Raw genomic sequence first — 12,336 nt, forward strand, 5'->3', positions numbered from 1 at the left:
ATTGGAATTAAATAAGGTATTAAAATCTACATTTTCCTGCTAATAAAAACTTTGTTCTTCAACCGTCTCTTCTACTTAAGTAAACAGCCATGGTTTTTGGGGAAACTGAATTTTCTAGCTCCATACCGATAATTTAGTCCTTGAAACATTTGGGATGATATATCCAATGAATTAATTCTTATTGTATCTCTACCATTTGAGAAATAACTGCAAAAAATACTGTGATGGCTACACCTTTAGAAGGCTGCACCACTGCCATTTCAGAGACTTCTTTGGAGCAGTAAATATGCAGTGTTTATGAAATGTGGGAGGTGGTGGAATATGCATCAGATTCCCCAGTTATATATGATGGAAGTAATCCAGACTTTCCCTTTTGGCATCTTGTGCTATAACTTCTACTTGATTTTCACTTTTTATTCTAGTGCCAACAATATGCCTAAGCAAGTAGAAGTCCGGATGCATGAAAGTCATTTAAATCCAGTGGAGCACAGATCCAGGAACATATGTGTGCAGTTCTGCCAGTCCCTCCACAGGAATCTGCTCCTGACTCTTACTGTGTTTGGTAAGCTACATCTGCTGCTCTGGACACTCTGGGTGTATCTGCACTTGCTCCTGTGGCACCACTGCCCTGTCTGTGGCCTTCAGCTCTTCCAGCCGAGCAGGCAGAGAGCAGATAGGATGCCTATGGGCACTGCATGTGTACTGGGTTCAAAAGCACACTTTCCAAAATGCGGAGGAGTTAAATATTTAAAAAGGCTTTATTGTGAAATATGTGTGTGATTCATGGTAATTTGGAACACTCGATCTTTGAAAAATGTGATGCCCTCTTCTCTGGCCATATTTCAGGCAAAGCAATATATAGGCTTATTTTAATTTTGCAATATATAGGCTTAATTTAATTTCTGTGTCAGGGTATTCTTGACACAAAACAGAGCAAATCCACACCACTGAGGTATCTGGTTTGGAAAGGACTATGATTTAAACCCCAAGGCCAGTCAGGTCAGTGTCATCCAGTAGAACTGAACGCACTACTCTTTTTTTCTCTCAGTGATTTGGAGGGGGAAAAAAATAAAAGATAAAAACTCTTCAAAATTTTCTTTTATCTCTCAGTTTACACTTTGCTGGTTTTAAGGTTTGTCTTTCCTCTCTGTAGCTGTAAGCCAGCGCTCCATGATCTCATCTTGAATATTGCCTCTGGCATTAGCAGCTTCCATATACGGAACAGTTTGACATTTTATTGTGGTTCACTGGCTCTTTGCCTGTTTCTTTTTCACTGAAAGCCCAACAGCCATATGCAGCAACTTTGTAGACATAGTCTTGTTATTGTTTGAAAAAACAGCTGCAACTGGTCTTGAGCTGCAAATTTCATCTCCATATTTTCAGCCTGCAAAACCACATACTGCTGAAATGTTTGCCTTGAATCACCTTTCAAAGGTGTACCTGATGCTGTCCCAGAAAAATGTTTTAAATACACATGTATTTTTTTATTGTATCAAAGAGATACTTCATAGTCATAGTTGCTGTGAATTGCAATACAAGCTTTACTATCAGGTTTTATCGCACTTAGGCTTGAGATCAGGAAAAAATGGCTTTCTGGATGTAAACATAAAATAGCTGTTCACAAAGATCATGTTATGAAAGTAGACATGGCATTTTTCCCTCTAATCTATGCTTTAACAGCCTTAATCCTGAGCAGGAGGTTTAAGTTTTATCACTTTATCCACATAAATGATGAGGGGTTTGTTTGTGTTATGAGAACATCAGCACAAGGAGAAGGATGCAGAGCATCAAAAAAAAGGAATAAGACATGAACCCTAAGAATCAAGTTTTCCTCAAAGATATGTGCAGTACTCCACATCAGGCAGTTCCTTCCAATGCCCACCTGCTCCTTTGTTTGTTCTTCCTCCAGGTGTCATCCTGGGTGCAGTGTGTGGGGGTCTCCTTCGCCTAGCAACACCTATTGACCCTGACATCATCATGCTAATAGCCTTCCCAGGTGACATCCTTATGCGGATGCTAAAAATGCTGATCCTCCCTTTAATTATCTCCAGTTTAATCACAGGTAAGATCCATTAGCCATAAATACTTTAAGATGCTTTCTACAGGTATCACCTGGTTTGCTTTTTGTGATGTAGGAAGAATAATGGTGGGATCTTGTCAGCATTTTGCAGTTGCAGTTAGTATTTCAGAGTAGATATCTGAATAACTTGGTTGGCTTTAGTAGGTATATGCTCCACTGAATTTATTTCCAAGCACATGCACACATGCTGCAATCAGAAATTTCTTCATATGCTGTTTGATCTAATTTCTGGATTGGAGCTTGCAAATAAAATGGCCTGACACTAGTGAGCCTAGCCTTCTTGAAGGTGTGGTGTCAGCCACATGACCATGACCAGTTTGCAGAAATCAAGGGCAAAATATGGTAGAGATCTTCTCTATTTTTCAATGCTTCCTCTGCAATTAGGTGGAGTTTTAAATGCTTCTCTTCAAATTATTAGCAGTAGACACTTCACACATAAGAACTAGAGAGAGAAGCATCTGTCTCATGGTGAGAATATCACAGGGATGAAAGTAGGCACCCAGAGGTAGTCATTATGTATTGAAAATTATAAAGGATTTTATTTTATAATTATCTAATTGGATATTGAGTGTCAATATATTTGCTTGTATCTTAAACGCGTGCAGGGCTGTCTGGATTAGATGCTAAAGCAAGTGGCCGCCTGGGGACAAGAGCCATGGTCTACTACATGTCCACAACTATTATTGCTGCTGTGCTGGGTGTGATTCTGGTTTTAGCCATCCATCCAGGGAATCCAAAACTCAAGAAACAGCTTGGGCAAGGGAAGAAGAATGATGAAGTATCTAGTCTGGATGCCTTCCTGGATTTGATCCGAAACTTGTTCCCTGAAAATCTGGTTCAAGCGTGCTTTCAGCAGGTAAGTCCTTCTGCTCCTTGGTAATATTCTTTACATCTTGTCAGGGTTGTCTGCAGAGTTAATGTCATTGTTTAGGTTAATCAGAGAAATGATGATGTAAAGAGGAATACAAGTCTAAAGTCTTGAGCAGGTAAATAAAACAACATTATTTATAGCTGCCGTGGTTTATGTTGTAGTTATTATTTAAATTCATGGGGGTGTTTTTAATGGTGTTTATTTAAATTTTGTTATTAAGTAATCTTTCTCCATGCTTTTCATACAGTATCTATGGTCATGAATGCTGGCTTGGTCTTTCACCCAGGTTGAATTTTAACTTGGCTGTTAATTACAGAGATGATGGTTCTGCAATGCCCTGTTTGAAATATATGGGTGATCACCATTCCAGCTTGTTGCCAAAAATGTACCCCAAAACCCAACCTCCCATAACCTCTGTTCCTGTGTTAGAGTCCAGATGAGGTGAGGATAATAGCTCCAAAGGGCTGATGCACCTACAGGTGGCTCCATCTCACCAGCTTTGGAGCATGCTGGGAAGGAAGGATGCTTGCACAATGTGTTGCTTGCCCTGTAGGGAGTTAATTTTGTCTGAAAGCTTTTCACCAGTGCTTAATCAAAACACCTTGACTTTAAGAGGTAAAATATGCTTAAGCATATTTCTTGTATGTAAGCTGCTTTTCCCTCCAACTGAATTGTTTGAAAGTAATGCAGACAGGGTTTTGGGGGGGTTGGGTTGGTTTTGGGTGTTTTTGATGTAACAGGATTTGTTGCCAAACCTGTTCTTAAGTGTTCCTGTGTGAAATGGTGTGATAGCTGGTGCTGTGGTTATAGCCAAAGAAAAAAGGAACAAGAAGGGGGGGAAGGGCGAAGAGGCCATGGGAGAGTGGAAGAATGAGGGTGACCTAAACTGCCAAAAGGGTTTGGATTGCTTCACTTCTTACACGGACTTCCACATAAAAACATATAATCCTTGGGGATTTAGAGAGAGAACATTCTCAATATTTCCAAATCATCACGGGAATGTCAGTCATGTGGTCAAACTGTGGGTGGCTAGACATCACATGTAATGTGAAATGTATTTCTGCAAAATTAAGTGAGGGAAAGCAGGGTGCTTATGGTTTTTTCTTCCACTCCCTCATTTGAACTGTGGAAGAGAGGAAAATCCAGTTTCTTGTCAGTTGAAGGTGGTCAAATATCCTGACAAAGGGGCAAAAAAAAAAAAAACAGAAAGAAGAAGAATTAAGCTACCTGTGTCAGATTTTTTTAAAATGTTAGTATTATTTTTTCAGTGTGTGTAATACCAATGTTCAGGTTATTTCACTAGATATGGATCACTAATTTCACTGATTATTTTAAATTTGGAAAGAAAAAAAAATAAAAAAATTGAGGGCTTTTTGGCTTTTCAGGGTTTGATTTTAGCAGATTCCAGACTAATTTCTACTGAAAACCTCTGCCACAAAGCCACATTTCATTTGTGAAATGTGACTAAATGGAACTTTTGCTTCTGATAGCCCTTAACTCCTCTGTAAGGAGTTAGGCTTTACTTTTCTCTCTCTTTAAGAGGAAAATAACCTGCTTTAATGGTGTCAGCATATATTTTCTTTCTTACATTCATACAGTCTCCCTCCATAGACCCTCAGAGTTTCCAGGTAGCCTTAGATGGAAGAAATATTTTGCAGTAATCAGGCAAAGAGTTGTTCTGAAGGGTGCACAGCAATGGAGCTGAACAGTGTGTGGGAAAGTTTTGGTGCCTTTCATTGCAACCAGGCAAAAGCCAGTGAAGACGTTCATGTGCAGCTTTGGAACTGTTCATTTGCAAACTGGACTGTGGCTATCATGAAATTTCACTCTATCCTGAGTCTTCACACGGTCCACAAGAAAGTTTGAATTTATAATGAAAATTGCTATTCCAGCAGAAAAACCATAGGACCATCTGTGAATATGACTGTGACATTTAAATGGTTTTTTGGTCTCAGGTGTGGTCAGAATCTAAGCTTTATGTCAGACTCAGCATTTTTACAGATTGTGACCTTGAGCAAAGGGCTGCTGAGGACCTTTAACTTAAGTGACTGTAATGGAATTTGTGAGTGTGAAGAGTCTAATATTTTACATTTAATTTCCATTACTCGGTTCTTGCATTCTGAATACCTCACATAAAAAAGTACTCTGTTGACAAAATCCCTCAGATAAAATTTAAGTCTGAAAAAAAGTAGGCATTCAATAATGTTAGGTGGTTTCAGGACAACTGAAGAGTTTCTCATGTAAAGCTATGTAGGTTTTCTGCCTATATCCCCCTCTCCAGATTTAGGCAGCAGGTTTCAGAAGCAGAGATGTAAGGTATTTTAAAACCATAAGGCTTTACACCATATGGATCAAATCTGGATCCTCATCCATAGTACTACAATGTCCATGTCAACAAGAAAGAGGTGGAAATGTTCTTTGAAAAGCTAATGCACAGTTTCTGTTACCTTGCTGAGTGTTTCTAGGAGCAGGTGGGAAAACATGGCAAGCCAGTCATAGCTTCCAAACCATTTTGCCTGCCCCAGGACTATGAAGAGGCGGAAAAAGGGTCAAGGTGGGAAGTGGGAGGAAAACATCCCTTCTAAAAGCAGCAAATCACAGATCTCTCTTTTTCCACTCCCTCCTCCCTTTTTCCCTAGTTGTAACCTCAAGCTCACTTCTCCTCCTACCACTCCCTCCCAGCTTTTCCTTTACCCTGACTTTCATGTGCCAGGAGTGGGTCCAAGTGGGGTCAGAAGCTGATGCCTTTTTATTTTTAGGTGGTCAGATTTGTATCTAGCAGCATTGGTAATCTTTCTGTTATCTATCCCCCACAATCTTTTAATTAGAGATCTCAGGGCACTGTGTATATTCCATTTTGAGCTCTTGCAAGTCAAGAGCTCAAAAGTTGTAAGAGAAGTGTTGGAAATGTCCTGAATTTTTTGTTCAAGTTAACCATTAAACTGGGATGACTTGAGATGGACAGACCATCCTGAATAACAAGCCTTACTGCAGAGCTGCTGCCATGACTGATTTTAGAGGCACCTGGCTTTTGGTTCTAAACAAATGGTATCAGCCTGTGACATACAGTCTGGGAAGCTTCCTTTGTGAACTGCCTGGCCAAAGGGACTAACTATCTGTAAAATGTTTCATTGTAGTGATAAAAAACATGCTTTTGCCATACTTTTCACACTAGAGTTATGAGGAAGATCCCCAGTACTTTGTAGCACTTGAAACTGTTGAAAAATAAACTTAGTTTTGGAAGAAGGGTTAAGAGGCTGTGAAATGCATATCTAATCCTTTAAAAATATAGTTCCCTGGAATGCCAAGTGAAGACTTTTTATTATTAATTCCTTGTCTACCATATGGATGCATTCCGACTATTTCCATTCTCATCCTCCCTTCAGATCCAAACTGTCACCAAGAGAGTGCTGGTGCCACTACCTGTTGAAGAGCCACCTAATGTCACTGATTCTGCTATTGCTATGGTGAATGAGACAGCAGCACCTGAAGCCCAGATGGTCATTAAGAAGGGACTGGAATTTAAGGATGGCATGAATGTCCTGGGTAAGAAAATTTCCTGCCTGTCAAATATGTACATGAGATGTATGTCACAGCTTTTTGCTATGGCTAGGTAGTCAATGCTGTTTGATCTGGTCTTCAGTGCACGTTTAGTCTCTCTAGATAATCATCAAATGTTATCATCTAATGGCTGTCCATGGGTCTCTGAGATATCACAGAAACCAGCAAGTGAATTGTTCTGGATTGGCAGCTTTGTGGTTATGAATTGGAGGAGTACAGTGGCAAAGCATGTAGGAGCTATCCAAAATATCCTTTCATCCTAGAAGAAGCTGACCTAGGCTAATACTAATGCATATTGGCAAAACAGTATGGGGGAAGAGCTTCAAGAGCCAGTGCTTCACACACCCCCTGATGGATCCAAGTGGTTTCCAGTAGCTGTCTTGGGTGTGCTGAACTAATTTGGCTTGAGGCAGAGCCTGAAGTGAGAGGTGGAGTGTGAACCACACCACCCAAGAAAATTCCCAGAAAGGCTTGACACATTTCTGAGTCACAACTCCCTCCTCCTTTCATCTTGGCTGCTGACCTTTACCAGCTGCAATTGCCATCATGCCATCTTGTCTGAACAAGCCAGCAAGTGGAGGTGGTAGGAAAACTTTGCCTATCTCCCACCCCTTCCTGAAGCAACTGTTCAGTCTGGGATGGGGGCACATGAGAAACAAACAGCTTCCACACCACTTCTATTTTCTCTTCTGTGTCTAGAGTCCCTGTTTTTTTCATCTGAGAGAGGAGTGCTCCTCCTTCAACTCCTTCCTTTCTGTATGTGGGTGAAGTCAGTCACAGATTAGCTCTCAATTTGTAGCCTCACACCTACGCTTGAAGATGCTCTGTGACAGCACATCCACAAGGCTGAGGCTGACACCTCCCTGTCTATAGGTGTCCTCAAAGTGGGACACTCTGTTGGGGTACCTAATCCCCTGCTTTCTCTCACCACTAGGCCATAATCTTTGAAGGGCAAATGGCCTCTTTCAGCTGCTGAACAGCTCTTGCTGACACAGTGCTGTCTGCAGACCTTCCTGAGGTGTTGGTGAGTTGGCTGGCTGCTTTGCTTAGATACAGGGGAGATGATAGCATCTGTAAGCTGGTCTTGTTTTTCTGTGAAGCAGCCTGCTCTACAAGAGCCCTGTATCCTGCCTGCTTTCGTGACTCTCGTTCCGTTCAGCATCTGTGGGCAGAGGAGCCACTTTCAGAGCTGCAAGTTGGCATTTTGCACCAGGCATGAGGCAGAAGCTCATTGCCAATGCTCTTTACCCTCACCTGTTTTTTTCTCTCCAGGAATTCTCTTTATGCATTAAAATGAAACAGTTGTTTTGAGTGAGAGATGCATTGCCCTTAATGTTGGGCTTGTTTTGTGTAGGCTCTGTCATGGATAAGAAAAGGCTGAATACAATTCCTGTAGAAAAGAAATAGACAATATAGCTGGGGAATTTGCTGTGGTGTTTTGACCAATGACTCTCAAATGTTCTTGAGTTTTTTGGGTTGGTTTGTTGTGGGTTTGATTTTGAATGAAGAAATGAAAATATTGTGGGAATTGCCATCCAGTTTGGATAATCTGTACAAGCCAGGCAAATTCCTGCAAATAGGAACCAATCTGACTCTCATGACTAACACAACAGCTCATTTGGAATTAATGAACAAAACTACCTATTAACATTTTCTAATGCAGATTCTGAATTCCAGGAAGTAACTTGGTCTTTGAAAAGCTTTTCATCATTTCTCTACGCTCTGTGGCACACAAACATATGCTTCACTTCCCTATTCAACTCACTCAACAAAGATAGCTTGGTTCTAAAGAATGACTTTGTATACAGGAAACTGGATTAAAAAAAAAAAAGAAGAAAAAAATCTGGTTGCTAAACCCAGTGTGAAGATATGGGACAGCCTGTCTTTTCCCAGGGTATTGGCAGCTCGTATTCCCTTATCTTGAATGTTTTTGTGTCCCAATAGGTTTCTTTCATAGGAATTTCCCAGAGTAGTTTACAGATTTGTTAAATACTGGACTCATATCATGACTGAAAAATTAGCCTCAAAGAATGGCTGAAGATTCAAACTATCTGTCAGTATCAGTTAATAATCCAGCCCTGGGCACTGAAAATTTCTGGATATAAAAGGTTAGCATTGAAGAAACAGCTCCAAAGTAATCCATGACAGATGCATCCATTGTTTCCTCACACTGATAGTCCAATACTCCAGATAAATCTATATTTGGAGCCAAATGTTACCCATTTTCAGTGCTACAATTTTGTATCAACTGATAGAATTTTCAGTGAGGTTAACCTGCTTATTGGGAGTTCTGTGGTTAAATGCAATACCCACCTTCTCCTCCCACCTCTACCTTCTTCATTTAACAGGAATACTTCTGCCCTACAAAAGTTCTTGGGCTACTTTGCATTTCCCTGTACTCCAGGACTAATTGGTCTGTCAAGACACTTTTGTAAAGCCTGAGAAAATTCCTCTTGGTTTCTAGAAACTCTTTTAACAATGGAATTACAGTACAGCACTATGTTACCTTTCCCATTTGCCAGGGTTCATGAGGTTTCTAATAGCTGAATGGCACTGGAAGATTACTGTATATGTATTTTTTGATGATCAGATCAATACAGGAAAAAAAAACCAAGAAAACTGTAATTGGGCTGTGAAATTAGTAAAACATTGAAGAATAAAAGATTTTCTGGAATTGATTATGGTAGTTGAGCATGAGTGCATATTAAAAAGTCCCAAGACATTTGTAATACCCTGTAGTTCTGATATCCTGAGTAATGTGCTCTAGGATGACCCTGCTTGAGCAGGGAGCTTGGACCAGATGACCCACTGTGGTCCTTTCCAAGTTTACCTAAACTGTGATTCTGTGTTTCTGTGAAATCTGGATTTGCAGGTAGCATCAAGACATTGACTAAGTGCAAAAACTCCTAAGAGCCTTCTTTTTTTGTCTTGCAATTTTTCCCAACAGGTTTGATAGGATTCTTTATTGCTTTTGGCATTGCTATGGGGAAAATGGGAGAACAGGCCAAGATGATGGTGGATTTCTTCAACATCCTGAATGAGATTGTAATGAAGTTAGTAACCATGATCATGTGGTAAGTTTGTAGTTCTAACTCACAGAACAAAAAAGTAATTTTAAAAAAAAGTCCTTATAAAACTTGGATATAGTGATGCCAGTTTGATAGTAAATGGTGTAATTAAATAGTTGACTTTCTAAAGCCTTGAAAGATATATTAGAACCACAGCAGCATTATTTCCATTTGGTGAGGATTATTTAGGACCCATCTTGGAACATTTCTGAAGAGATTCTGTTCTTTGTGTGCTGAAATACAATGCATGTACCAGGAAAGGCCTTCAAATGCCACATTGACTGTGGAAGTTCATTATAGAGGAGAACACCTCAGCAAGTAAGAATGGCCCACACAAGAGTATCCCAATCTTCCTGGGAGGTTAGCATAATCCCAGGGTATTTCCTAGAAGGTTTAATTACAAAAAAAAAAGCCAGTAGACACACTTTATTCATGGTCTTCTTTAGTAAAAATACTTTAGCATCAAAAAAAATTCCAGTAGTTTTCAGTGATGTGTAATCCTTTCACTCATAGTTTCTGCAGAATGTCTTACAACCTTGCTGCAATGGGGTCCCTGGAAGATATCTGCCCTCTTTTTGAAGTATACCTGTTTGTAATAATGGGGCCTGACTTGCCCTTAAGAAAGTCATAACCCCCATAACCCTCCAGGAGCTAGAATTTACTGTTATTTAGCACCATTTGGTAGACCCAAGATGTAATACCCTGCCTACAATATAAATATTCTCTAGTAGTCAGTGTTGCAACAGCAGGAAATCTTTCAAGTTTCAAGAAATTCACTGTAAATATTTATTTTTTATTGATGTGATTTTTATTTCTCTTCTCATGAAAAAAGGAAATTGATGTTGGGAATTCCTTTTGTTCATCTCTGTTTAGAATTTTTAGAGATTTGTTGAAGCCAGAAGCAAGGGGATTTTAGTGTGTGTTTATAAAGAAAAAAGCACTTCCTTATGCAGAGTTACATTCTGTTTGGTTTATGATTGCTCAGCACAGACATCTGCAACTCCCATGGCACCTAGAGACTCTCAGGAACATGGCATTGCTACACAAGCATAAAACAAAACAGACATCTGGCTCTGACAACATGTAACTCTCCGTAAGAACTGCACTTTGTTAAGTTCACTGAAACGTGGCATTTTATGATAAGTGGTGTAACAGCTGGCCTTGCATTTGGAGTGATTGAAGGCTTCCAGGCTTTGGGCACACTGCTTGAGAAACCATGAGATATTCTAACAAAAACCAGGAAGCACTTTTATTCTAAAAATCTGTTTCCTTTGTATTGTTCTAATGATTGACGAGACAAAACCCCTACGCTAAGTAACAAAAGTACATAATTAATGAAGAATCCATAAATTAAAAAGCATTTGTCTGAATTATTGAAAGAACATAGTGGAAACATTTCCAGGCTTCAAGATATAAACAGTTCATTTCAACAAATGTGAACTATTTCAACAAACGGTTTAACTGAAGTAAATAATGCAACCTCCTGAAACCAAATAAACAGTGGGTTGTAAAAGTTACATTTTAAGAACAAATCTGCACCATTCTTTACAATGATACAAGCCTGTGTAACATTATCATATTCTTGTCCAGTGTTATTTTAGGATTGAGAGCTATTCAGGAAAGGCATGTTCAATTTGATAGATGGAAAATGAAGTATATGGGTAATTTGCTGGAGATGTCCATTGTTTTTAAAAAATATGTGAAAACTATCCCTTGAATTTCCATCACTTCTTGACGTGCACCTCGCTGCTGAGCCTGAAAGCTCCCTGCTCTTCTCCACTCTGTGTTTTGCTCAGCACAGTTTCTATGACTGCACTGCAAAGATGATTCTGCCTATGCTTGTTTCTTTCTCCAGGTACTCCCCGTTGGGTATTGCTTGCCTCATCTGTGGAAAAATCATTGCAATCAAGGACCTGGAAGTAGTTGCTAGACAGCTTGGCATGTACATGGTCACTGTGATTGTGGGTCTTGTCATCCATGGAGGGATCTTCCTGCCTCTGCTCTACTTTGTGATAACAAGGAAAAGCCCATTTTCATTCCTTGCTGGGATTTTCCAGGCGTGGATCACAGCACTAGGCACGGCTTCCAGGTACACCTGAGAAATACCAGTGTGCTTTATTTTTTGGCAGATTATTACCTGCTGGTTAGGAAGTACAGCTACTTTTCTAACCTTCACTGCAAAATCATTTTGTGCCATTGAATGAAAACTATTTGTAATACAACCATGTTTAAATAAATCAAAATACCACTTGCCTTCAGGATTCTCTAGAGAGGCTGTATCTCTGCAGAGACCTGCAGACATCTGAGAGACCCACTTTTTTTTTCTTCTTTTTTTTTTTTTCTTTTCTGCCATTTGTCTAATCACTTGTGCAAATTGTGTTAATTCTGTGCTTGTTTCCTCAACTAGGAAAAGTGATAATTCTTTTTCTTTTCAGAGCATGTTAAGACCAGTCTCATTGCATTCAAGAAAGAAAAAAACAAACATTTCTAGGTTTCACAAAATAAAGGAAAAAAACCTCTCTGTTTGTATTTTAATCAATTTTGGCAAAATAATTGGGCTTCAGTGAAAAGCTGAGCATTCATCCAGGCGCTCTCAAGCTCTCATCCTACATCAAGCCTCGTTCATGTCTTGGCTACAGTCCCACTTCCAGTTAAATGTAGGCCTAGTTTAAAAATTGTCTAAAAAAGGCTTAAATCACAGCAGAAGGTGGAAGTAGAAAATATAAACAATGGTATTAGAATTTCTCATTTTTCTC

The 12,336-nt window shown here is 39.6% G+C and overlaps 1 protein-coding gene across 2 annotated transcripts in view; it reads left to right on the top strand.

The window, feature by feature from the left end:
* The window catches only part of SLC1A2 (solute carrier family 1 member 2), an 85,644-nt gene that overhangs the window by 50,781 nt on the left and 22,527 nt on the right, over nucleotides 1–12,336 (top strand). For both annotated transcript variants that reach the window (XR_010440467.1, XM_064714534.1), the window contains exons 2-7: nucleotides 423–562; nucleotides 1,910–2,062; nucleotides 2,686–2,936; nucleotides 6,338–6,497; nucleotides 9,460–9,586; nucleotides 11,436–11,669. Coding sequence is in view for 1 of the 2 variants with exons in the window: in XM_064714534.1 (XP_064570604.1) it covers nucleotides 423–562; nucleotides 1,910–2,062; nucleotides 2,686–2,936; nucleotides 6,338–6,497; nucleotides 9,460–9,586; nucleotides 11,436–11,669 (1,065 nt within the window). In the remaining variant the exon portion in view is untranslated. The remainder of the gene's footprint in view (nucleotides 1–422; nucleotides 563–1,909; nucleotides 2,063–2,685; nucleotides 2,937–6,337; nucleotides 6,498–9,459; nucleotides 9,587–11,435; nucleotides 11,670–12,336) is intronic.

The sequence above is a fragment of the Zonotrichia leucophrys genome, chromosome 5, assembly GCF_028769735.1.
Source record: "Zonotrichia leucophrys gambelii isolate GWCS_2022_RI chromosome 5, RI_Zleu_2.0, whole genome shotgun sequence".
NCBI lineage: Eukaryota > Metazoa > Chordata > Aves > Passeriformes > Passerellidae > Zonotrichia > Zonotrichia leucophrys.